The following is a 27,870-nucleotide window of genomic DNA, read 5'->3' on the forward strand; positions in this document are numbered from 1 at the left end:
TTGTGCTCAAAGGAATAATAAACTGGAGGAATTCCATGTGAACTCGAAAGACCTCCAGGAATTGATGCAGAGTGAAAGGAGCAGAGCCAGAAGAACACTGTACACAGAGACTGATACGCTGTGGTAAAATAGAAGGTAATGGACTTCTGTACTAGCAGCAATGCAATGATCCATAACAATTCTGAAGGACTTATGGAAAAGAACGTTACCCACATTCAGAGGAAGAACTACAGGAGAGGAAACACAGAAGAAAAGCAACTGCTTAACTCATGGTTTGAGGTGGACATGATTGGGGATGTAGACTTGAAACTACCACACCAATGCAACTATCAACAGTTTGGAAATAAGTCTTGATCGATGACACATGTTAAAACCAGTGGAAATGCATATTGGCTATGGGGGAGGGGAGGAGGTTGAGAGGTGAAGGGGAAAGTAAGAACATGAATCATGTAACCATGATAACTTTTCTAAAAAATAAAAATTATTTAAAAAAAAAAAGAATAAACAGAGCCAGTAATTAGTGTTAGGGATGGAGGGGAGAGAGTCTGTGAGGTGAAACTCTCCTCTGGCTCTCCTCTTCTTGCCAAATATACACTCGAGACTTTGAGGGGTATCACCCCAAAATTGGGTGACCTGGATGGTCCTGCCACCCCACAGGAGTTGGGGACAAGGCTTCTCTATAAGATGAGATATCGAGTACCCCAATCCGATTCTGAATGAGGGCGGGGTTCATGCAAGCCTTCCCTGAGGTCAGTCAACTTCACAGCAGGTGGTCTGGCTCCAAGATGGAGGCAGCCAGACCAATCTGTGGTTCCCCCACCCCCACCTTTTCCCTCCCCCCCTTGTCACTCAGGCTCTCTGGAATGCTATCTGACTAATGAATGGCTTTTATTGACATCAATATAGGGACTGGGGAAAAGGGTTAAGGGCAGAGGGATTTTGGGGTGCCCTCTTCTCTGTTTCTGTGGGGTCCATCACTTGGGTGGGAACCTTTGAGTTTCCTGCTCCTAAGTGCCTCCTTCCCCTTCTCCTTCTGTTTCTATTTCTATTTCCGAATTCTATCCTTTCTATAATTGTAAGTTAGACTGGAAAGGGTCTCTCAGCAAGGTTGGGTAATGGGAGAAGGAGCCTAAGAGATCGCTCCCAAAATGGACTCCCAAAACTCAGCTGACTCAGTTGAAGTCCTGATGGGTGAGAAGCGATGGGACCCTTTGACCAGGGAATCAGGGTTTCAATGTCTAAAGAAAGATCCTCAGGAAGCCCTCAGGACTGGATTCGATCTGAGATGTTCCCCTCCTCCCTCTCTCAGTCCTCCACTGGAAGTCCTCTTCCTCCTTCTTCCTCCCCCAGAGCATTAGGCAGAATTCTCTCTGGTCCCAACTGTCAGTAATTGTCACCAACAGCCTTCTTCTGGCTCTTTTTGTCCCATCTCCAGTCCTTACATAGCACCTCCCTCTCAGAATGATCTTGAGGAACAAATAAGAGAATATTTATAAAGCTCTTTTCACAATGCCTGGCATATAGTAAATACTATATAAATGTTAGCTCTTATCAGCTATTGTACATATACAGAAGTTTTCCTTGGTAAGGAGAAGTAGCTTATTTCAACAAGTCAACAAATGTAAATTTGTGTAGAATGTAAATTTCTCCAGGGAAGAAACTCACTTTTGTTTTTAAGATAATACTTAATGCACCACAATGGCACAGAGTAGGCCCTGGGCATCCAAATCCAAAAGTGAAAGTCTCTGTCCCCCAGGAATTTATATTTTATCTTGTGGGGAGGGGGCATGAAAAGTGGGCAAATAACTGGAAGAACAGGAAAGGCTCATTGAGCAAAGTGGCACATCAGCTGAACCAAGAAGGGGGCTGGCCTGGGGGTCACAAATGACAGAAGTAAGGAGAGATAGCGAGTCCTAAGGGGTCCCAAAGGGGTGAGGAGGGGGAGAAGGATGACCCGTGTCAGGAGGGCCACTGAAGCTGGTAGCAATCAGAGGCAAGGTTTATTGATCATAGCTAGTATCTTATAGAGAAAGTGCCATAGGCTAAGGGTTTAGGTAAACTAATGGACAGTGGTTAGTACTGATTTACAGTCTTAGCACAGTGATGTAGTTTACCTCACTTTGGAGCTTAGACAGAGTTTTGTATAGGATAATTATTTAGTAATTATACAGTATGGGTAACCATCTAAGTTTCTCATGAAAATGTTTGGTTTCAGTGAGTAGGACAAGAACAACCAGTTGCTGCCAAGTACAGGAGGGGTTTTGGGGGGGCCTGGTGTGATACCTAGGCTGCATGACTGATTTTGGCCAGACCATGGCTTCCCAGAGACCTTGCAATCTGGGGTTCACTCTCACTACTGGGGGCTACAGAGGGAGGACGTGGCAGGCATGGGGCATTGCCTGTGCGAGGGCCTGGAGGGAGGGGACAGAATGCTGCCTATGGAGAGGAGCAAGACGATGTGTAAGGGAGAGAAATAAGTAATCTTCCTGAGAAGACAAACAAGGACAAGGCTGTAGAGTGTGTTTTAATGAACACAAAAGAGTTTGTATTTTGTCCTAAGGGCAATAGGAAGCTGCTGAAACTTCTTGATTAGGGGAGACACATAGTCCATGCAGTGCTACTGGCTTTCTGGCTGTTTCATGAACAAGACCTTCTATCTCTCAGCAGTCCCTCCTCTGCTCTGCTCCTGACCTCTCTAGCTTCCTTTTAAGGCTCAATTGAAATCCCAAATTCTATGGGAAGCCTTCCCTAACACCCCTTGATCCCAGTGCCTTTCCTCTCTCAATCATTCTATATATTGTATATAGAACTCACTTTGTATGTATTTATTTGTATGCATGCTATCTCCCCCAACCCCAGAATGGGAGCTCTATGAGGACTTTCCCTCTTTCTGTATCCCCCAGTTTGTAGCATAGTGTTTAACATGTTGTAGGCACTTAATAAATGCTTATTGAATTGATTTGAATTGAATTGAAAGTGAGTCACATTCTAGATTGTCTCTGAGTGAATGATTTTTTTTTTTAACCCTTGTACTTCGATGTATTGTCTCATAGGTGGAAGAGTGGTAAGGGTGGGCAATGGGGGTCAAGTGACTTGCCCAGGGTCACACAGCTGGGAAGTGGCTGAGGCCGGTTTTGAACCTAGGACCTCCCATCTCTAGGCCTGACTCTCACTCCACTAAGCTACCCAGCTGCCCCCGATTTGTTTTTTTTAATGATACTATTTATCTCCAAATAATGTAAAGTTTCAAAGAATGACATTAGGTTTAATGATCTAATATGTATAAAGCAAATTAAGCCCTTTTAAGAGAGGTGCTAGTATATAAGGTAGCATCTTAAGATTTCAGGAATATAGCTGGGAATAAGTGACAGATGCCTTGCAATGGCAAATATTAGTCATAAAATCCATTTACCTTATTTCATAGGAAAATTAAAAACCACACTCACTTGGACAATTGTGGAAAAAATAAGACAGAGACAACATGACTCGGTAACAGGAAGCTATGATAGCTGGCAGATAGAACCATCAGAGTGTAACTGTTGAGGCTGGTTAGGATAGGTCAAATGCCTTACATTAGTATAACTTTCCTGCATCTTAGTAACTCAGGTGCCACTAGATTATAGTACACTATGATTAATGTTCATCATGACCCTGAGTAAATAAAATTAAGTTTTTTACAAAATTTTTAACCAAAAATTATCAATTTTTTAAAAGTTTAGCATTTTGAGTTAGGAAAAATGAAATTAATAAAAAATTACTTTGTAGTATAGATGATGATATGCAGTTTAATGGACTTTGACTTACTACTTCAGTAGACCCGACTAGGATGGGCAATGCAGATGGATAATAACTTGGGGACTTAGAACAGCCATGTTGATGAAATCATAGGAAAATATATGATCAAAGAATGCTTTTTTTATGAGACTTCGCTACATTTACGAAACATCATATAATGCTTTTAGATGTGTAGATATGTTTTTGAAATGTATGTGAAATTATTTAGAATATCTTTTTTCCCAAAAGACTTGGAAAAAATCAGACCAAAATGATCACATTTTAAATTGTTTATAACTCCTAAAAATGAACAGAACCACCTGGGATTCTTACTGTTTTCTATTTCTTTTTAGTAGCTATATCTTTTAGTTAGCCATATTCTATTTAACTTTCCTATAATCTTGAATAGGCAGGAGCAACCTTCTATAAAAAGACTGGACTGGGTCCATTGCCTCAAGCATTATTTAATGGTGAAGTCTTTACCAGAGAAGAAATGGATTTTAAAGAATTAGACAAAATTATTCTCCAAAGGATCATGAATACAGCTGGATTCTTACAAAGAGCAGTATTTATGGTATGTTTAGAATTTCTTAGGAAATATAAAGTAAAAGTGAAATTTATTATGTTAATAATTTTAATAAAATATTTAAAAAAGCTACTATTTCTCTTTAATGATTCAATATTGATTAAAAAGTCAATATATTTTATTAATTTAACTTTAAGATTTTGTGGGCAACATAGTCATATATGAGATTGATTTAATCAAGAAGGAGAGAATCTTATATTTTTGTTGAAAATCTTAAGGTCTTATCTGTATTATACATTCATTAATTTATTTTTAAGCAATCTTGAGATTTTATGCCAAACTTAATGGTTTAAGTATTATCTTTATGTACTATAGCCATAACATCTAGTTTAAATTTCTAGAAAATTTCTTATCTGTATATTTTAAAGTTATTTACATAAGGAAAAATTTTATTACAGGGCTTGTTAAATGATGGGATGGAGGCAATAAATTTCCTCATGGATCGGGATAATATAGTACCTCGTGTGAATCCTATAGTTTTGGGAAACAAAAGACAATACCTTAATTTAATATCTACATCAGGTAAAACCATCTGTTAATTTCTTTGCTAATGGTATGTTTTGTCTATACTATTATTATCTTTTATTTTTACTAATTATTACTATACTATGAAAATTTTCAGTGACTGTTGATATTGAAGATTTCACTACATTTTCCTTCTTGGATTCACAAGACAAGAGTGCCATAATTGCAGAGAACATGTATTATTTATTCCCCAAAGGTAATATATGTATATATAGTTTATATAGCAAAAGTAATTTTTTAACTTTTCTAAAAGTGATTTATTTGTGTGCCTCTTTTATCCTGGGTATTTTGACTATTGGCTGGGCTTCAATTGAAAGTTTTAAGTGTTAATTTAAGTCATTAAAAGCTCTGTAACTTTTCAGTAAGACAAGTACAATAACTTCTTTCTTTCTATCATAACTTGGTAATGAGTGCTAAGAGGTTTTTTTTTTTATCAATATGTAGCATCTTTTTCCATTAAAAAATTTTTATTTAAGACTAATCTTAAGGTTCAGTAGAATCCTTATAATTTGAAAATGAGGATAACTAGTAGAGAGCCCAAGTTCTTAATTAGTATTCTTGTACTATAAAGAGATTTAGGTAAAGAACCCTATGGATATTAAGTGTCCCTTACCCTAAACCCCACCCCTGCCCAACAAACTCCTGGGAGGACAGGGAAGAGAATCACTGAGGATGGACAGGCTTCCCTGGATAATCCACATTGATGAGATCACAAATCTCATTTTAAAATATTCCTACACATAGATTAAGGAAAATAATGTTCTCACTGTTTTGTGTTTAGGTCTGCTTGCTACATTTTAAAAGGAATATTGACAAACTAGAGTTTATCCACAGAAAACAAAATAGTTAAAATTCCGTAAACTGTGACACATGGAAAACATTTGGGAAAAAAATGATAAAGCCTAGGGAAAAGAAAACTAAGATTGAAAACATGAGAACCACCTTCAACTATATTAAGGACTATCATGTGGAAAATGAATTTAATTTAATTTTTATTATTTCAGAGCACAAAACTAGATCTAGTAGGTGAAGATTACATGGAACCCGCTATCTCATTTATAGAAGAAATGCTTTTGTCAGCTCTTTCCTACAAATGTTTAGCCCTGCCAGTGCCTATAGTTAGGTAATGTTACCCTGATTCCCCAGATGTATCTACGTGAATTTATCACCCATATGAAATTTCTCTAAATATCTGTCTTCCACTTTAAATAGTACCTTTGTTTATGTAGCAAAGACTTCAGGTAAAGAAGGGGAAAAGATATCTCTCCTCTTTTTCTCCTCTAACTGTGCCAGTAAAATCTCACCCAGGTAATTGTAACTATTAGTTGCATGGGCATGGAGGAAATATTCAGGGCAGTGTAACTTATATAAGAAGGTATTTAATGTTGGGTGAATGGTGGTGTTGTGTGTATACGTAGAGCAATAGGTAGGGTAAAATAAAAGATCACTACGCTATTAGGCATGTAGTGTTAATCCTTTCTATCTGGCTGTAAATCTGTAATGTCTCCTATAGATAAGTGTATCTTAACATGAAGAACAGAGAAGAGTTTCTTCTGAAAATGAAATACAAATTGTCCCCTTGGTACAAAATAATGTAGTTGGAAGACATACTGTATAAACATTTATTTTAATTTGGCTCTTATTAAGGCCCTCATTTTCACAGGAGGCAATGGAATATTGCAGTGAATAAGTGCATGACCACCAAGAGAGTTTTTTAATGATGTGAGGATCTTGGTGACAAAAGTCTTTAATAATAATGGGCCACAAAGTTGGGTGTGAAGAAGGGGTTGAAAGTGGCTTTGAGATTTCTCAGGGTTTTCTAAGAAAGTCATTTAGGCCATGCCCTTTGACCAAGAGATTACATTGCTAGCCCTATATCTAAAGGAAGTCAAAGACAGAAATGACCCCCATACACTAAATTATCCATATCAGTTCCTTTTGTAGTAACATTGAATTGGAAACAAAGTAGATGCCTGTCAATTGATGAATGGTCAAACAAAATGTAGCACAAATATACAATGGAATATTACTATGCCATAAAGATGATAAATATAAAAACTTCAGAAACACATGACGATTTAGATAGATTGATGCAGAGTTGAAGTAAGCAGAAATAGCAAAACCAATGTTATAATAACAAAAATAAAAACAACAAAAAATTGTAGGACTAAATTGTGTAATTATAATGACTAAGCTTGGATCCTGAAGAGAGATGAGGGAGACTATGGTTGTGAGGTATTATGGATAGTGTCAGATTATGTTGATGTTTTGATTACTTTTGCTGAACTGCTTTTGTATCTCTTTGTTTTAAGATTTTTCTCTCTAGGTAGGGAAGGAAGAATAGATAGATGTGTGTATATATGAAAGTGAAGGTGATATAAAAACAAAAGATATTAATGTTCTTCAAATAGGACTATATAATCAAGAGTCAAAATCTAAGAAGTATGGAAATAAAGAATGTTGGGGAAAGCATTTGGGTGAAGATCAATGGATGCAAATACAGAAACTTTTTTGTCACTGTAAATTACTGCAGACCACATAAACAGAAACAAAATAAATGATAAATTTAGGTAATAGTTTACATGCCTGGTACAAAGACATATTAAAGCAATGCGAAAATCCAGTTATCAAGATATTTGCTATTATTCTCTTTCCACTAGGAAGAGAATTCAAGGAGCTAATTACTTCTTAACTTGTCTTAATGATAACTTCATCTTTCAAAAGGTCCAATAAGGGGAAAGTTCTTGGTTCTTGTCAATTATGATAAACTTGTATCTGGGGTGAAAATTATTATAGGGAAGTGACTACTCAATCTGGGTTTGTAATAGAGAAGTGAAGGAAAACTGGGTATAAACTGAAATGTATCTTAGATTTGAGGAGAGTAGTTTTTTTAAAAAAGAGTTTAAAAGGATATCCTGTGGCATAAGATTCTACTAGAGAAGACAGCCCAGAATAGACAAAAGAGAAACAGTTCCAGTAAGCAGGGAAATGGGGAATTGATTATCTTAAAAGATTGTTATAGATATGGAGGAAACTTATCAATGAACGAAAAGCATTCTTTAGCCAACTAAGAAAACTCTATATAGAAGATGGTAACAAAGGCAATTAATGGAGGATGAATATAAAAAAAATAACAGATTTGTAATGAGGTCTTTCAAAGAAATTCAAGGTTAAAGAAGAAGACATTCTTAAGAAAAAAGTCAGGAGGACAAAAATTCAGAATTAGTTGAGGCAACAAATAGGGAGGATTTTAGGCATATTAGTAACAAAAGAAGAAGATCAAAGAAGGACTAGAACTGCTATTAGTTTATTCTGTAAGGCACTGGATATACAGTTAGCCTTCCTATCATAAGTTCCTCCCTCCTTAAAAGCCTGTAATAATTATGTCCCCATTGCTATGCAAATCAATTTGGGAGCAAGAGTAAGATGGCCCAAGTGATGGTAGCTGTTATTTACTTATTAACAACAGCCAAAATCAGTTTGCTGCCTACGGTGCTAAATAAAATATAGGTTGGAATGGATAATCTTTAAGAACCCTCTTAAGTTTAAATCTTAGGATTCCATCCCCTAAAAATGCTTCCAGAATAAATGGATTAACCTCAATTTACAGTTTATATGAATGGAATGACTGTTTTGAAGCCAGGAGAGGCTCTTTATTTTAAGGGACATAGGGATGTAGTCTCATCAGTATAGCATCCTTTCAAAAGGTATTTGCCCATGTCACCTTAAATTATGCCAATAATTAATATGGTCTGAAAATCTTCATTTACTTAGACTCTGTGAAAAGAGGACAAACTAGACTAATACTGGACAATTTCTAAAGTATATTTGAAGCAAATTAATCATTATTTGGCATTACTAAAAATTATAGGATCTTATAAAAATTACAAAGCTTAATGGCAAATCTCAGAAATTATCAGAAAAAATCAATTAATACTATTTATGCTAAGGTGATTAGTCTCAGCTCCCAAAAGAAAGCTTAGAAAACAGCCACATGATGAATAGAATTATTGTTGTGCCCTATTCAACATTAAAAGTTTCATTAATTTATTTGGTATATGATATACTGATTTCTACATGCTGTGTTCCTTTCAGAAAGATGTTATGCTAACAATAGCATAATTATGTTGAGCCACGCATACTAGTTTCAAGGCAAAATATGTTTTTTAAAAAAGAAAACATTATTTTAAATCTAATTAAGTATTGTTTCACTACAAATGATATTAAGAAGTTTGGATCACATATGCTGTCTTACAGGCATGCAAAAAATATCTGAACTTTGGCTAACTAAGAATGCCAGTGGAAGACAATTTAGTTTAACTACCTCTAAAATCATGACATAAGCAAAATATGAAAATTTTCTTCATCGCTAAAAATATACTGATAAATCCATAGAGATTAAGTCTTTTGGGGCATTTGGATTTATTTCATCATAAATATTGTGAAATGGATAATTGTTATATTAATTATAAAGTATATATAAAATTTTTAAAGCAAAAAATCACTTTGTTTTAGACTTGAGCTTCTTTCAAAAAATGTTAGGCAAATAAAGAACCATTTTTTCCAATTTTATTATCTGGAAAATATTATCTACTTTAAACTTTACTTTAAAAGTATTTTTATTAGGTTATTTGTAACTTTCAGATAAAGATGTGATTTCTGCAGTCACCATATGGGTTATTGCTGATTTCGACAAGCAATCTGGGAGAAAACTACTTTTAAATGCTTTGAAGCACATGGTGAGTTTTTAGATATTCACAGAATAAACTTTTAGTGTGTTTCAGCTTACACAAAATATGAATGCTTTGTTCTACTTTATTTTTTAACATTTTAGGATGTAAATTTGGTTGGTTAGAGCATAGTTCTAAGAAGTCTAAAGTAATGAAGACATCATTGCTTCATCCAAAATAGATTATGCTAAACTAAGGTCATTTCCTTTTTCTAATATGGGAGCCACAATGGTAGGTTGATAAAATGCTTTAGACACAATATACCTCAATTTCAGCAAAGAGTTTATTAAAAATAATTTGTGTTGTTATTGTAGAAAAGATGGTAAGAAACTAGATTAAGGTGGATTTAGGTAATACACTTAAGTGGATTTGGAACTTGTGAACTAGGCTAGAAGTATTATTAATTGAAATGTTTCTCTTAGGGTACTCAAAGGCTCTATATAGTGTTGTGAGGAAGATCATTTAGTATTAGTTACATATAGTTTATATGGACCTAGCAGGAAGGGCTAGAGGATTCCAAGATGGAATGAAGGAGCAGGAAGTAGGGGCTTGTGCTCTGAGAGAGACTCCATTAGTGGTTGGCATAAACTGTTGTTAGCCCTGGGAGATCTCAGAGATAAGGACACCCTGCATCCTGATTCCCTGGGATCCTGAATAGTGGTGGCTTTCAGCAGGTGGACAAGACCTGCAGAGCTGCACCAAGTGGAGGAGGGGTTTGGGATCTGGTGGACAGCATCTCAAGCACACTCTCTCTACTTGGGTACCTTGGACCACCTTGGCTTTTGGCATCCTGTGATCATCTTTGGATTACTGTGAGAACCCTCAAAGCCAACCTCAGGCCCTTTAACTGTGCTAGTCAAACCTGGCTGGAATCAGGTTTGAAGCAGCCTTCCCAGTGACTCCAGAACTGCTCCTTTGAGCCCTGCCTGGCCTAGGTCAATTAGAATTAGAGTAGACAAGTCCTCCCTTTGCCCCTATGATTTGCCCTTTAAGGTTTTAAGTGTAGAATCCCCTATCCTACCTTTATTAGTTAATCATAATTCAAACTGTTAAAAACCTTTATCTTGCCTGCTGTTTCCAAAGACCCTGGCCTAGGGTGAGCAGAGTGACAGTTGGGGCCAACTGCTATTCTTGATTCTTGGTCTCCCTATCCTGGCTGGTCCTGTCTTTCCTTCAACCAAGTGTGTGTACCTACAAACCATTAGGTTATATTTTAACATTCCTGGTGCCCCACCTTTTTAAAATAGTCAGATTTTTTTTAAATCACTGTCATGCTTGTCATATTTGTAGATGTTGTAAAGCCAGGAGGAATAAGTGATACATTAGATGACAAGGTTCAAAAAAAGATTGTGAAAAGCTTGAATGATAGGCCAAACCTAGTAAGACTGAATTTAATATCCTTAAAGGCAGAGTTCTACACTAAGGTTTAAAAATAAAACTTTACATGTATGGAATTTTAGCAAGTACATCGAATACTATTGTCAGTTTAGAATGCTACATTTTAGAAAGAACATTGTCAAACTGGAGACTATCTAGAAGAGAGTGATTAGGACTGAGAAAGGAATATAGATATGTGAAATAATAAGGTGGGTTTTGGAGATGGGATAGGATGTTATTCAAGCCAGTATCAGAAGAGTAACCTGGGTTCTGGGAAGGCCACCTAAGCACAGGGCCGGCAGAGCCAGACTCTTAGATGACACACAAACACTCACTTGGATGATATATAAAAGGTGTTTAATTTTAACAAGGGAAAGGTAAAAGGTAATTGGATAACTTAAACTAAAGGTTTCTTTCTAAACCCCACAAGATCTAAACGTCCTGTTGCCAGGAGTCTTCATGGATTTTTCCCTACACTGAGCTCACCTCTCTATCTAGGGACCCAGACCCTAAAAAATATCCTCCACTAACCCAAACAATCCCCTTTTTCAGGTAATGGAGGTAGTTAGGCAGCTAGGCAGGGCAGGGCCCAAGAAGAGGTTTGTATCCAAAAAGATCCCAACCAGATTCTCACAGCCATATGGCTCAGCTGTACAGGATCACACAGGAAGCTTAGAAGATGTTTCAATCAGGTAGGGAAGCAGATAGGATGGAGAAGACCAGATATAGGTATCCAGTCCTCTCCAGGTAAAGAGAGAATGAATTCTCCAGCATAAGCTAATTGACTCTCTCTCCAGTAGAATTCTAGAATTTCTTATTCTGCTTTCCCATGCCTTTGCCCTCTGCACACACACATAACTTTACTTATAACATATCTGACAAAAAAAACTGAAGAAACTGGAAAGTTTGACCTAGAAAAGACTGAGGGTATAATAGGATAGTTACCTTCAACTATTCAAAACACTATAATATGAGATGAAGATTGGATTTGTTTTGCTTCATCGCTAAAGGCCAAATTATATTCCAGTTAGAAGTGTTGTATGTGCCTGATGTTATGAGGAGCTGAAGTTGAATGAGTGTGAAAAATCCCTAAGTATAATACACAAGTTGTGGTAGTGAAACACAAAAGGACTCCACACGAATATTTGTAGTGAATCTGCTACACCCAACTTCAGTATAACAGTGTCCCAGAACAGATAATCAAACAAAGAATCTGTGATTAAGAACACACAGCTGCTTCTAACTGTCTGTCCTGGCTCAACATGGATAATGCTGGTTGACTGTGACTTAAACCTTTTAGAGCTGAAAGGAATCTCCTCTTTTTTCAAATACCCAAGGATATGTTCACTAATCCCTAAGGTAAAGATGACATTTACTTTAGGCGAGTTTTAGATTTAATAACAACAGGTTTAGGGAGGGAGCTGGGAAATGACAGGGAAGCAGGGTGTAGGAGATCCTTGGCCTAACCTATTGGCGACAAGATGGTATATGAATTGAAGGTAATCAAGATATTCAAACTTGTTAGTTGTTGACGGTTAATTTAGCAGTTTCCAGCCTGGCAGAGCCAGACTACTTCAACCTGAATCAGGTTATTTGATGGTAATGATGTTGCTTCTTCTTGATGAGTGAATTAAATCAGAATGTTCAGTATAGGATAACACAGGATTTGAGACTATGGAAGTGATTAGTGCTGGTTGCTGGTATCTTAAGTTGACCTTCGGCCTACCCAAGCCCAAATAAACTTCCACACCAAGCCCTATCTTAAAATTGATATCCTTGCCTCAGTTCAAATCCTGCTTTTATACTTTTTCTATCAACTGAATTTGCACCTGCTGGGCTCTGCCATGCTCAGCTCATTCCAAGTTCTAAACAGCTAACTGTCAATCATTTTGCTTTTCATATTGCATTGCAAAATGTCATTACAAGAGTCCAAATTGCAGAGGGATAGAACTATCAAAAAGTAACATGAACTATCCCAGGAATAGGTTCCCATTCTTAAAGAGGAAGCGGGATGTGCTTTATGAGCAATTTGTTGTGGGAATACTTGTTCAGACACTGGTTGAATTATATAACCCCTGAAGACCCTTCTGATTCTGTTCATCTGAGGTAAATTCAACTTAGGTATACAGATAGCTTCTTACAGGAATAACTTTGTTCCATGGCCAAAATGTGGTACAGAATAGAGCATAGTTTCATAATTCCATGAATTTCTGCCTTTGTTTATAAGGGACATGGATCAGAGATCTATCTGTTTGTAAAATGCTTTACAAACCTTATAGTACTATACTAATATGAACTATTTAAAAGGGCATAAATGACCAAATGAAATCAATGATCACAAAAACAAACAAAAAAAAACAGAAAAAAGAAATCAGCATCCCACCAAAAAAATCCATAATCTAACAAGTTTGGTAGTGTAATCTTCTAATACAAAAGACAATTACATTGAGCAGACCTAAAACTTTAATATAGTTTTTTTTATAATTTTGTTCATGTAATTTTTATTTGAAGAACATTATTCTTGGGACCTGATTCCTTAGGATTTCTAGAATTATATCTAATCCATTTCCCTCTAGTTTATCTTTACCTTAAAAAGTAAAAATAACTGAAGAACATTATTTACAGTTATTTTTTGAAATAGTATGATTCAATCAGGCATATTTTTAACTCTTTTTATTAACCTTTTTCTGCATCTCTATGGGAGCACAGTTCCTAGAGCATATGGCACATAGTAAGTTCCTAATAAATGCTTGTTGACTGTTAACTGAAAAAAATCACTAGCTTTCCACACAACTTTAGAAATTAAGATATTTCTCGCTGATTTTTTATATTGCTTTAATTTAATTTAATAAAGGATTAATATATTGTTTTTGAAATATAATAAATATGCTTTAATTTAATAAAGGATTAATATATTGTTTTTGAAATATAATAAATATGCTTATAGTATTAAATATTATATTTAGTACAAACTATCTTGGAGAACATGTAATGGCCTGCAGGCAGTTGCTTTTTTTTTTTAAAAAAAAGGTCAGGGAAATATAGCATCTACTACAAAAACTAAGTTTCTCTTCAGATTTCACTGGAAAGACATTATAATTTGCCATTTGAGAAACTAATCACTATATAGCAAAAACATTTACAATGGTTGCATGCTCTTTTGAAAGGCTCTCACAATGGTCAAAAGAAGCATGAGTATTCTTTATTCCTTTTTTCTAGATGGCTATAGACTTTTGTTTTCTTTACGCTAAGTCTTATGGTCCACCCAGAACCTAAGAGAGTATAATTAAATTGTACAGCATAAAAATGATTGAAAAACATATGTTTAAAGATTGAAAATAATTACGGATTCCAGAAACATGAATAGTAATAGTATCATAATTATATAAAAGCTTTAATAAAATTAATAGGACTTACAACCAAATTCCAGAATTTAGAGTTCATTGATCCTAGAAATAGTGACATTCCTATTTCCAAATCTTAAACCAAAATGAAAGCAGCTAGGATAAATTAGTTCTACATTTTATTCAATTAATTATAATAAATTGCAAATACATCAATCTTCTAAATATACAAATTTGGAAAGTAAGCTGAAAAAGGAATGCTATATTTATCAAAATTTTGAAGAGAAAGTTCTCATCTATTCAACAAATAGAATAATTTATAGTAGATATAATATATGGATTTGATTATGTGAAAAATTAAGGTTTTCTAAACCAAAAAGTGAGGTATCTAGGCTAAAAAAAGTTCTTGGGAAAGCTTTCCTATCAATTTCTTACAAGTCACCTGTCATCCAAATTCTATAGGTTTATAAAAGATCATAGTTATAAAATTTAAAGAGACCATAGAGGTCCTCTAATCCAACTCATTCGTTTTACAGATGAAGGAACTAAAAGGCCCCAAAATTTTAGTTGATTTGCCCAAGACATAAAGATAGCAAATAGCAGAACTGGCATTTAAACTAAGATTTTATAAATTCAAGTTCAGGTTCCATGGCATTATAATATGCTACCTTTCCTTCCTTTATGGATCAGAATTCAAAAGTATTATCAATAACCACCTGAAAATCATTCAAACTTTAATATTTAGGAAAATGCAAATTTTTAGAAATCTGAGATACCACTTTTTATCCAGTAAGTTTTGATAGGTAACAGTGATAAAATTAGAAATTTACAAGTGTGCTCTTTATTGAGCAGCTGCTTTATCTATTAATTGGCAAAGTCTTTTTGGAAAGTAATACAGCAATATTTTGTATTTTATTTGTTTCATGGGTTACCATGGACCAAGAATTCATCACCAAGGTATCTGAAATAAGGAAAGATACAAAATTTTGATTAAAAAAACTCAGATCTTAACATTTTACAAGGTGTCAGTGAGGATATAGACCATTCCCAGCATGTGTACATCAGAAGGGGCACTGAGCTGTACAGTGGAGATGTACAGTGTACAATTAAAAGGCTAATTTGTCTAGAACAGAGAATCCAACTAGTATTGAGAATGGAAAGGTAAGAGGGAATAAGTTGTGGATGGCTCCAAATGCCAAAAGTATACTTTTAGTTTCGTTTTTTATATTAAAAACAATAGGGAACTAGCAAAGATTTTTGAGTATGGAAAGTGACTGGACATGGACAATGAGCTGGTTATAGAATTCAAAAGAAAAAGAGGAAAGGGATAGGTTGTTTTTTAAAAAAACTTTTTTAAAATTGTTTTTGAGACCTTTATTTTAGAAATATAAATTCAGTAACTATATGTGAAGGATGGATTAGAGAGAGGAGAAACTGGAAGCAATAAGGCCAATTTGAAGTCTATTGCAGTAGTCAAAGTGAGAGGTAATATTAGCCAAAACAAAGGCAGAAATTGTGAACAGAGAGAGAAGAGAGGCAAGAGATATTTTGTAAACAGGTTATCAATGATACTTAACAGGTTATTAATTATGAGCAGTGAGGAAGAAGAAGGAATCAAAGATGATTTCAAAATTGTGAACCAGGATGACTTAGGAGGATAATGGTGTCACTAAAATTAAAATATTCTTGCATCATAAGAAATTACACTTAAGAAAAATACAAAGAAATATAGAAGTTGGAAGCTCTATATCCATACTTTCTCCAACCATGTAATGTCAGTAATGAAAAAATACACAGAATAAAACGAGAGAAGACATAGAAGTAAATAAAATGTCTATTAATTGTTTGGTTCAGGTTAACATGCACTTTTAAAACTAATTATGAATAACAAAGTTTATAGATTTCTGTGTGATCATCTTTTATTTTGCTTTTGTATTTGAATCCTTCAATTGAAAATTATAAAATTTATAATTTTTAAATAGCTAAGGCAATTGGGTTCCCTTTGTTAGTTAGCAATCAGTTTCTACTTGTGCAATTTCATAGTTAAAACTGTTTCCTTTTCTCCTCCAAAATTTCCTTTTATCAATACATTTCAGTTTAAGCATTTGTAAGTAAGTAGATGTCTCTGTCATTGAATATTAGTCATTTTTTCTTCTAACAAAATAGTAATTTTGTTTTTTAATGAAATTAGACATTTATAAATAAAAGCCAAAGAAATGTAATATTCTAAGATCTAGCTAGCAAATAGGTTAGAGACAAAATTTATATTCATAAAATTTTATGTAAATTGTTGTTTAACAGAAAACAAGTATTCACACTCGATTGGGAGTTATTTATAATCCTACATCAAAAATAAATGAAGCAAACACAGTTATTTCTAGAGGAATTTTGGCAGCTTTTCTTACACAAGAAAACAACTATTTAAGAAGCTTTCTTAATAAACTGGCACAAGAAGAAACTGCTAAAGCCCTGCTCACTGGTGTAAAAATAAAGACATTCCTTCTTCCGGTCAGTAACTGCTTGTTCAAAATAAACATAAATGTCTGATAATCATCTTGAATATGTAACTCATTGAACTTTTAGCATATCATTTTATTAAGAAGAATTATTAAATAAGCCTACTCCATCAAAAAATATAAATATTTCTATATATAGCCTAATCAAGTAAAAGTTAAATTTCTATTATATATGTATATTTGGTTAAATTTCTTTAAGGAATGACACCCTTGGCATCTTATTTGTTGCTTCTTTATATCTTGAGTAAAATCGATAGTGTCCTATTGGAATAGATGCTCATTGAATTGAATCTATGGAGTGGAGAATAGCTGTTACAGTTTGCTCCTATCATACAGGATTCTGAAGTCCTTTCATAGAACTTCCCAACTGTCACATACCTAGTAAAAGTAAAATGTAGAATTCTTAGAACATCATAAAAATATACTTGAATCATAACTGAAGCCAGGATACAAAATGATAGCACGTCTATGAAAGCATTTCATAGTGCCAAATAATTTCCTTATATCCTTCTTATGCCAATTATACTATTTGGGGGTATAATAGAGATGATATGCTAGCCTCTGGAGATAGAGGGCTTAGATCCTAGATTAGAGAATGTACAACTCTGTTCCAAGGTTTTAGAAAGTTAAGACTGTCTGAAGTTTTATTAATTTTATCTGAAGAAATTGTCTATAGTTTTGACTTCATGGCCACATAGCTAATAAGTTTAAAGGCTATAAGACTTTCTACTTTAAGCTCAATGTTCTTTCCATTATATCATGCTATTACATTAATAGCATCATCTTTAAATATCTTGATTATCTTAGAATCCTAATAACTGAACTCATTAAATAAAATCTGATTTTGAAATCATGTTATAGAAGAGGATTTTTAATTTGAAGACAGTATTTAAATGATTAAAAAATATGTTTTACACAGAAAGCATTGACAACTATAGAAGTTCTGTGGTTTAAAAGTTATTAATAACTAATATCTTTCTCAATATTTGGTTTATGGTTTTTAAATATTAAAAGTCATTATTAAATATTTTATCACTCCCTCAAATAGGTAGTAAATTATTGTCTTGCGAAAAAATAGTAGTACCTAAATTTTTTAGGGAAAATTTTGTCCCTTGATTTTTGAAATGGTTCTAGTTTCATTAGTCTTCGTTTCTGCTTCAGGGAATGGCAGAGAATGCTTTTGTAAAGAAGTATAATACCCTTGGAATGAATGTTTTCCAAACCCACAAGTTGTTCTGTCAAGAAGTCCTCAAACTCCTTCCTGGTGAAAGAACTATTATCAGCAATGGGAGGGTAGGTAATTACACTTGAATTTTTTTGTTTTAATTTTTTAAAGTAAAACTATAGACATTTTGCTTGCATTATAAATTCTAGAACTAATTAATTGGATTGAAAATTTTCTCCCTTAATCCTTATATATGATTTGCTATATGTTAAATAATGTTGTTTAGGTGTCACTGAATGTTCATGATGAGGGATAGGTAATAATTTGATTAACTTTATTAAAACTGAGAAGAAACCTAATCAAATAAGGTTAACCTAAAAATACTTAAAAATAAATTCAGAGGAAAGCCACAAGCTGATAAAAAATGAAAATCATCTATAATTTAATGACAAACCCTTTTCCCTTTCTTAACACCAAGGATAATGGAGTCACCACATTTGGATTCAAAGATAGCAATGCTAGGTGAAGCAGAAACTGAAAACAAATATGAGAAACGCCCATAGCCACAAGATCTTAACACTATACCCCTTATCCATATTTACTTTACTAAGAACCTTGGGTAGAATGGGGTTAAGAACAGCAATTCCAGGGAGCAGGAATATCCTATAATCCTTGAAAATAGTTTTTTTACAGGTTTTTTAGTTTTATTATTTTAAGATATTTTTTAAATCTAGTAATTGTTTAATAATTTCCCAGAAACAATATTGCCATTCTGGTATTAAACTGGATTAATATAAAATGATGATTAAACTAACCCTGGGAGTTTCTTTATTCCCACAATTCATACAATAAATTTTAAATCAAGATTAATTAATTAGTTTTTCTATTGGTAACTACTCAGTTGTTCCTTTCCTATCTTACTCATCTCTACATTTGACATTTTTTTTTAAATAATGAGATTATCCAAAGAAAACTACAACTCATGGATAAAGTGGAAAAAGAAATTTGAAAGATTTTTAAAATGTGGATAGCATTTTTATGTTGTTTCTAGTTCACATGGAAAGACCTTTGAGTAAGAAATTTAAAGTATCAACATTTATGATCTAAAGTAACACTACTCAATTTGAAGCAATACTATAAATGTTTATTTAGTCACATCTTTAGTGCTTTTGAAAACATTGTTTGGAATATATAATAACAAAGAAAGTATTTCTTCTGTACATTGGAATTGATAATTGGTAAAAGTAATAATCATATTTGAAATTGTTCCTAAAGCCAAATTTTTCACACAGTACAAAAACTCCTTGATACTAACTCGAGGAATACTTTCTCTTTTAAAAATACATTATTGAATATGAAAACTAAAAAAGATTTTTTTTTTCAAGATCCTAGGACCTCTGGGTGAAAATGAATTCCATGTGGAAGATTTTCAGTTGCTGGAAAAAATAACTTTCACTAACTTAGCAAAGAAGATTAAAGCCATTATTAAGGATACAGAAATTAATGCCAAACGGTAAACATTTTTATGATATTAGACCAATATCATGTTACATTCGATCCTCTATATCCGTGATGGCAAACCTATGGCACACATGCCAAAGACAGAACACAGAGACATCTCTGGGCATGCCTGTGCCCCTCCTGGTAGTTTGCTCCTTTCCCATCTCTACCATGCCTCCCCACTCTCTGCGCTTACTCTCTCCCCTCAGAGAAACACTCAGGCCATGCTGTTCCCTTTCTCCCTCCCCTGACTGGGATGAGGAACTGCAGAGGGGCCTCCTCTCCTACCACCTTGCCCAACCCCAACCCCTGAAAGATCTCTACTTTCTTCCTTCCTGGCCAGCTGTCAGTCTGGGCTGTGACCTCACTCCACAGTGGCTCACTGTGCTCCCTCTGCCCCCTGCTCCCACCCCCATGGAGGTCATAGCCCAATAGGCATCCCCAGGAAGGATGGAGCCGGCTCCCCCCACCAAATGCAGAGCAGGGGTCGCTAGGTATCTAAGTCACACCCCCAGGCATCCCCCACATCTCCCCCTCTCTGCAGATTCAAGCTGGGCAGCAGCCCCCTCCTGCAGGGGCAGGTCCTTGTGGCTGCAGGAAGTGACTTACTCCCTTGGTGGATGTGAGCCAGCTGGGAGCCAGCCACCCCTGAACTCAAGGGAGGGGGCACTCGGTCTCTGAGCCCCCTCCTACCCCAGTTTTCTTCAACAACAGCCCCCTCACTCTGCCCTGCCCAGGCAGAGGCAGGTCCCCATGATCCCGTGACCCCAGGAGGGAGATGGGGTAGGGAGAGCCTGAACCCACTCCATAGGGTGCTGGGGCTCTGCACACAGTGAGGGGATGGCGCCCGGCAAGGGATCTCTAAAAGGTTCTCCATCACTGCTCTATATCTAATGCCTTTTCTTTGTAGATATAACTCTCTTACATATCAGGTTGTTATTTCTACTGAGACTGTCATTCAGGATATAAGAGGGAAAAGGGGTTTTTTGATTGGATATAGTAATATTTAAAGGTGTGGTCACCAAGGAACTGAATAAATACCAATTCCCAAAATGATTTTAGTAATTTATTTACAAAATATAGGAGAGAGTGGAAGTAGAGAGATGAGAAGAGAGTAGAGTAAGAGATCTAATTTAATGAACTAGATTTGTATTCAAATCTGAGCTTTACTCTGGCAGGGCTCCAGAGGCCCAGCTGGAGAGCCTACAAGTCAATTAACAAGGGGTTTAGCCATCAGGGCTTCTCCCAATCAAGGGAGACTCCTGGAGCCTTGTACCTCCAGGGAAGTTAAAGTAGTCAGTCAGCCTTTTTCACTCACCAAGGTCTCAAGGTCCCAGCCAGAACTCCTCCAAGTCCAAGCCACCAACAAGAAAAGTTCCTTCAGATCCAAGACACTAAAGAGAAGAGCAGCTGAACTCACTGAACTCTCTTTTAAAGGGGCTTCTTTTGTGACACTTCCTGTACCTTCCTCTTAGTTTATGTATCCAATCACACCAGATGCTTTTCGTAGGGCTGCCTAGGAGGCAGTAAGTAAATTTTGATTTATCATTCACTCTAGCACACATGGGTCACAGACCTCCTAACTTGTGAGTTAAGTGGAATTGTTTACACTTTTGGTGATTAGATTTGAGAATGGGCAAGGTAGATTTAATCTCATTATTACAGGAAAAGATTTTAAATCAGTACTTCATATTTTTGCATTTAAGTTTCTTCATTTAGTCCCCATCTAGAAATAAAATTTGCCTTTAATCTTAGACATTATTTTTATTATCTACTGAATAACATAAAAAAGATGAAGATAGTAACATCTTTACTAGACCAAAAGTCTATTTAAGAGTTGGAAAGGATTCATTGGCTTTCTAGTCCCACCTATGCCTGACTAAGTATTTCTTCTACAACAATTTTAGTATGACACATTGGAAATGTGGAAAAGATAAATTTTTAAAAGCAGAGTTTATACACACAGGCCAGTATCTGCCACACAAAAACCTAAAACAAAAGAATTTTTCCCTGAATATTAATAGTTGCAAGATCTCACCTGTGCTAAAGAAAAATAAATATAACCTGCTACTGTCCATCTCAATTATTTTAGCTATTTTAAAAATCAGAAAGGTATTCAGAAATTTAAATAAGACCTATTAGATAATAAACTAATGTACCTGTAGATTACAGTCAACCACTTATCATTTATTAAATATCGTGTGTCAGGTACTTTGGCAGACTCTGGTAATAGACATGAAATCCCCCCAGTCTCAAAAAGTTTACATTCTAGACTTCATCCTCAGTCTCAGTTTGCTCATCTGCAAAATGGAAATGACAACTAAAGCACTTACCTCATGGAGTTGAGGTGGGGAACCATTAAGATCATAGGATGATAGATTTAGAACTGGTAAAGACCTTCAAAGGCATTGAATTTTTGTGGTTGTTCAGTAATTGCATACATGTCCAACTCTTTGGGACACCATTTAGGATTTTTTTGGCAAAGATACTGGAGTGACAGCTCCTTTTACCAAAAAAAAAAAAAAAAGAATACAAAAGCTTTTCTATTCTAACAGAAGAAACAACATGTATGTGTGTTCATGTACATGTCTAACAACTTGGTATAATGGATAGAGAGCTGGCCTAGAAATCCAGAAGATCTGGATTCAAGTCCCACCTCTGACACATGCTGGCTGTGTGACCCTGAGCAAGTCACTTAATCTTCACAGTAGTTTAGGCCACTCTCTAAGACTATATATAGTTCATTGACCCATTGATGGTGTGAGAGAACCACTACTGACCTGTGTGCTGGGGAAGGGGTCATGAAGAGGATTATGATCTATATTTCTGATCAATGACCAAACTATTACTTTTCATCTAAAAGTGAAATCATTTTCCATATTCTTTTACTACTGTTATTCATAAAAATGTTTTCTTAAGTGTTTAAAAAGTATTTATGTTAAAGTTGATAGAAAAAATATATATCTGTTCAGTGTTAAATTGTACTTCAAAAAATTCTTTTAACTTTTTAAACATATAAGCCATGATACATGAGCAGGTGACTATGTTATATGAGCAACAAATTGCAAAGACTGAACATACATGAAAAGAACTTTGTTTTAATTTGGTAAAAATGTATCTGCAATAAATTTAGTAGCCTAGACAATAATGGGGAAAATGACTAGAGGTGAGAAAGCAGAAAAAAATTTCACCTATTTTTCAGTTTAATCCATGTTCGTCCTTGTTGATGGATTAGCTACACACACATTTAAGCTCTATGTAAATGTCAGCTATTATTATTTTATCCCACACAAACTGACAATAGAAAAAAATCTCCTGATATTGAGGGACCAACCCAGGGCCGTGAATAGAAAAAGATAATTTTACTATGATTGAGTACCCAGTACAGCCTCAGCTCAGTCATCAGTCTCAGAAATTAGAGATCTGGAGCAATTCCAATAAATTGCAGAGTAACTGCTAAGATAACAAAGCCTTCCCTTGCCTCCCATGGTAGCTTCCCTCTTCCTACATATCTTCTCAGCTCAAGATTTTGCCTCCTACTTCACCAAAAAATTGAAGCTATTCAAGCTATTCACTAAGAGATCTCTCTTATCTTCTCATTTCACATCACTCAGATATCTTCCCCTTCTTCACCCTGTCCAAGCAATCCTTCAACCTGCACCCTGTTAGTATAGAAAGGAAAGAGAGAGAAATGGGCTTGATATATAAGTAAGAAATGATGTTGTAGAAGTTGGTCTGGTTGCATGCTAGGAACCTCTTGACTTTGCACTGCTCTTGTTTTGCCAGCTTCCTTCAACTTCTGTTTCATTGCTCCCATTTGCTAGTACAGCTATTAAATCAATGTTTTCTTCCTCACAGCTTTCTATTGTTCCATTGCTCTCATTTGCTGCTACTATTAATTAATTTGTTCTTTTTAAACTTTGTATTTATTCTATTGCATTCAGTTTTATGTCATTGGTCCTATAATTTTCACCATTAAGTTGTTTCCTATTGCCTATTGTCTTCTATCACTGTGTTGCTCTGGGTACACCTTCATAAACCATAAGCTCCTTTCTGCATATCCCCTTTCTGGCAATTACTCCCTGCCACCTGAGAGTACTTAGGTCTAACTCCATTCTTTACAAACTCCTGCATGGTGTGCAAATCAGGAGCTTGTTGGGATCCTTGGCAACAGGTATGGGCACTGCAGTTGGTTTTTTCCTGTCTCTGGTAGGGATTATATCTATTGGCGTAGCCATAGAAATTTTGCCTATACCCATTATTATTATTGTTATATCCATTGAGGTTATTATTCCCTCTATTTCCCCTGAATGTTTGTCCAGAGAACTGCCCCCTAAAATGACACTCCCTCATAAAATGATCAAGTCTATTGCACAGATAGCATCTTGGAGGGTTATTCCTAGGCTGCCTGAGAGTAAACTCAGTTCTAGGCTTATATGACCTGAGAGCCACTACTGCTTTGACTTCCTCAATCTCACTGTCCCTTAGTTTTTTATTGGCTTTCCTAAGCTGCTTCCTGAGATCATCTATCAGGTTATTTTTCTCTTCAGTATGTTTGTCCTTATCAACCTGATAGATATAGCATGCTGTCCTCTTAAGTTCTTCTAAGTCCATCATCTCCCAGTTTGGACAACTGGACCTAAAGAAATTCCTGACTACATGACAGGAATTCTTAACAAACTGACAATGGATATGACTAAGATTTTCTTCTGTCAAATTGTCCATCCCCAGTAGATGTTCTCCTGCCTCAGTAATCCAGTCTAAAAATGCTGTTGGTGACTCACCAGACTCCTGCCTAAGTGTTTAAAACTTAGACCTGGTATCAGGGTTTTTGGAGTTTGCCTTAATAGTTTCAATAACAGGCTCCCTAGCCTTTCCTAAACACCAGTAAGCCTCCACAGAATTCAACTCAAAATCCAAACTTTCTGTGGACCAGGGTGTTTGGGCTGGATTTCTATTGGTTTGCTCAATAAATTATTGCTTTTCCCATTTTGTTAACAGTTCTTCCATCAAGATTTCAAAATCTTTAAAGTCAGGATCATAAATTTGAACCACCCTCTTAAATTCTTTGATCACTTTGTGTGATTTGTCAAAAAAAATATCAGGGTTCGGCATTTAATGACATCCAGATTGGCTGATGTGAATTGCTTATGTGCTTTTTACATGCACCAAGCCAATATTTGGAGCTATGTAAGAAGCATCCCTAAGCAGGAATAAATTGGCAGCAGTGTTTTCCAGTGCCTTGGTTTCCAACTGAAGCTTGGTGAGTGCTTGGATATTGTCTTCACCCTCTTGCTTAGCTGGTTGCCTTAGCACTATTCCATTTACCTTGCTTAGTTCAATGCAATGAGCCTCTAGCTGATATAGTTTAAATTGCATAGCCAACACCAATTGCTTTAACTCAGTTTCCCCAAAATTGAAATATCCAGCAGCCTTCAGTCTCTTAACCATTGCTACCACTACCCTTTTGAATTGGTAGGAGCACAGTAGCAGGAGAATCCCCAGTGGTACACAGGAAAGCATTTGTTGTAAGGTCAGGTCCATAACGGGAAGTATAGTTTACATCCCAGTAATTCATATAAATATTCTGGTAATACTGCCAGGAAAAAAGCATGGTATCATTATAGGTTGGTAATAGAATAACTCCATTGTGCTACTTAGTATCACTTTCAAATAGTTTATATTCTGAGTAGATTGTATTATCTCAGGACCACACAAAGATTTGTTCCCCTCTACTGTAAAAAACCTTCTTGCCAGGTCAATTGATAGCTAGGTGAAGAGAGAGAGAGCCCTCTCTGACTTGACCTGCAGTGTTGTCAGTGTTCCATTGGGTCTGTAGCTCTGAAAATTCTGAGCCCTACTCAAACTGCTTGTTGAAAGAGCCAAAGTTCTAAGCAGGCCTCTAAATGGCATTTTGAGTCTCAAAACTCCAAATCTTCAGGTTCTGACCCTTTTCTGGCTCAGCCAACTGAAATATTTAAGTATACTGAGGTATATTGGATCCCTCACTGTCTTTCAGTGAAGTAAGGCTGATGGCCTTACCCACTGGGACTAGTGAGCAATTAGACCTCAACATAGTGTTGGTAAACAGGTAAAAGGATCTATTTCTTATAAAACAAAAGGATTAGGAAAGGAGGATTAAGGAATAGGGGTTTTCTAACTCTAAAAAGATCTCACTCTCCACTCCCTCTTTGTTTCCCAGCCTTCAGTTTCTTGACACTTCCTAAGCCTTTTCCTGACACTGGCTAAACTCCCTAATCCCTCACTGTCTATTCCTGACTCTAATTAATCCTCCTTGTTGGTTTCAATCTTTAAAATGATGAGGGATGACTCTTGAGGACTGAGTTCAACCCAGCTGGCCAGGCCCTGAGCTTGGCCTTAGCCTCCACACCAACACTGAATCTGGATTAGATCAAGCTTGTTGTTATCAGAATCTTCTTAGATGTAGATCTTGAAATGAAGAAAGGTACTTCCCAGAAGGTCTAAAAGGTTTACCTTCAACCTCACTATAAATCTATAACAGCAGGAACAGCAGAGCTCAGCCACTTTCACTCCTATCGGCTATAGACCAGTAAGCAAAAGCCTCTTCAATTGGTTGGTGTCCCTTCAAAAAACCTCTCTCCAGATTCCAGAATCCTCTGTCATCAGGTTCTTCCTAGCATGCAGCCAGACCAGCTTCTGCAACATCATTTCAATCCATTTCTCTCTCTTTCCTTTCTATACTAACAACCCTTAATCTCATCTCCCAGAATCTCAGGCAGATTGACCCTCTTTCATCTTTATTCTCTTTATTTTCAGTTGCTCTCTTTCTGTGGTTGCTTTCTTGCCACCTAAAAAACAACCTTATGTCTCCCCATCCTTAAATAGAGAGAAATCCTTCATTTGATTCTGCTATTCCCACTAGCTTTGGTCCAATATTGCTTCTCCATTTCATGGTCAACCTTGAGAAAGCCACTCCTCCTTCACACTCCCACCACATATGCAATCTGTTGCCAGTCTTGTCATTTCCATCTTCAGAACATCTATAATATATAATCTTCTTCTCTCCCCTCAGACATTCACCACTCTGGTACAGGTCCAAGCTCCTCATCCCTAGACTGTTGTAACTGTTTTCTGGTTGGTCTCCTTCCTTGCCTCTCCTCTTTCCAGTCCATTCTCCATTCAGCCGCCATAGTGGTCTACCTATAATAGAGGTTTCAGCTTGCCTTTATCCATACACACTAAACTCCAGTGGAACCCCATTACCCACAAGTTCAAATCTATAATCCTCAGTTTGGCTTTTCAAGCCATTCACTAGCTGATCCCTTCCTACCTTTCTAATCTACACTTTACTCCTTTCTGTGTCTATAATCCAGCAATACTGGGCTTTTTTCTGTTGCTTACACACAGCCATCCAACTCCTTTTCACTGGCTGTCCTCCATGCCTGGAATACTGTCCCTCTTCATCTCTTCCTCTTGTCTTCTCTGACTTCCTTTAGGACTCATTTTAAATACCAACTTCTGCAAGCTCCTCCTCTACCCCCACCACTGCCTGCTAATACCTTCTCTCTGATACTACCTCCCATTTACGCTATCTTTTATATTCATAGATGCACACATGTAGTCTTCCCCATTAGAATGAATGAGAGCTCCTTGAAAGGAGAGACTATATCTTTGCTCTTTTTCTGTACTCTCGGCACTTAGCACTGCACCTGGCAACTGGTAAGAATTTAATAAATAATTTTTTACTGACCAGAGAATAGAGCCCAGTAAGAAGCAGAGTAGATATAGGAACTGGAATAGGGAATGCATTTCTTTTTTCCCCTTTTCTTGGTTTTTTTTTGTGGGGGGTGTTGTTTTTTTTAAGAGAGGGACTGAGGAAAAAGGAAGAAGAGATTCTAAAAATACAGATTAAGGAAAGTAGTTATAATGTTTTGAAGGAACTCCATGGAGTTTATAGCATGGCAGGAAGAGATCAAAAAGAGAGACAGAAGACAAGTGCAGTAGTTCAAACATAAAGTGATGAAGGATTGTCCCAGGGCAGTAATCAGTGAGAAATGGAGTTATTGGTGATTCCTAGAGACACTGGAAATGAATACTGAAGAAATATTCAATATAGGGCAAGAAAAAGTGGAAGTAATAGAAAGTTTATGAGAGTTAAATGATATGAAACATCTTAGAATCGTTTAAAAGAATCAGGAATCCCTTTATTTGGCTTCCTCTTCTGTGACTTAGTTGCTGTATTATTAATCAAATAATAAATTCTATGAGCCTCATTTTAATATCAAGACTATAATTGTCTAAGTTGTGAGATTCAAATGAGATAATATGTGCAGAGTATCTTGCAAACTTTAAAGTCCTTTATGCAAATGGT

At 35.9% G+C, this 27,870-nt stretch overlaps 1 protein-coding gene across 1 annotated transcript in view; it reads left to right on the forward strand.

Moving 5' to 3' along the window:
- Window positions 1-27,870, forward strand: part of UGGT2 (UDP-glucose glycoprotein glucosyltransferase 2) — a 261,577-nt gene that overhangs the window by 128,548 nt on the left and 105,159 nt on the right. Inside the window, exons 17-23 of the mRNA XM_044667227.1 lie at window positions 4,184-4,348; window positions 4,759-4,882; window positions 4,983-5,081; window positions 9,530-9,624; window positions 16,638-16,844; window positions 18,014-18,145; window positions 19,403-19,530. Coding sequence (XP_044523162.1) covers window positions 4,184-4,348; window positions 4,759-4,882; window positions 4,983-5,081; window positions 9,530-9,624; window positions 16,638-16,844; window positions 18,014-18,145; window positions 19,403-19,530 — 950 coding nt within the window. The remainder of the gene's footprint in view (window positions 1-4,183; window positions 4,349-4,758; window positions 4,883-4,982; window positions 5,082-9,529; window positions 9,625-16,637; window positions 16,845-18,013; window positions 18,146-19,402; window positions 19,531-27,870) is intronic.

The sequence above is a fragment of the Gracilinanus agilis genome, chromosome 3 (assembly GCF_016433145.1).
Source record: "Gracilinanus agilis isolate LMUSP501 chromosome 3, AgileGrace, whole genome shotgun sequence".
NCBI lineage: Eukaryota > Metazoa > Chordata > Mammalia > Didelphimorphia > Didelphidae > Gracilinanus > Gracilinanus agilis.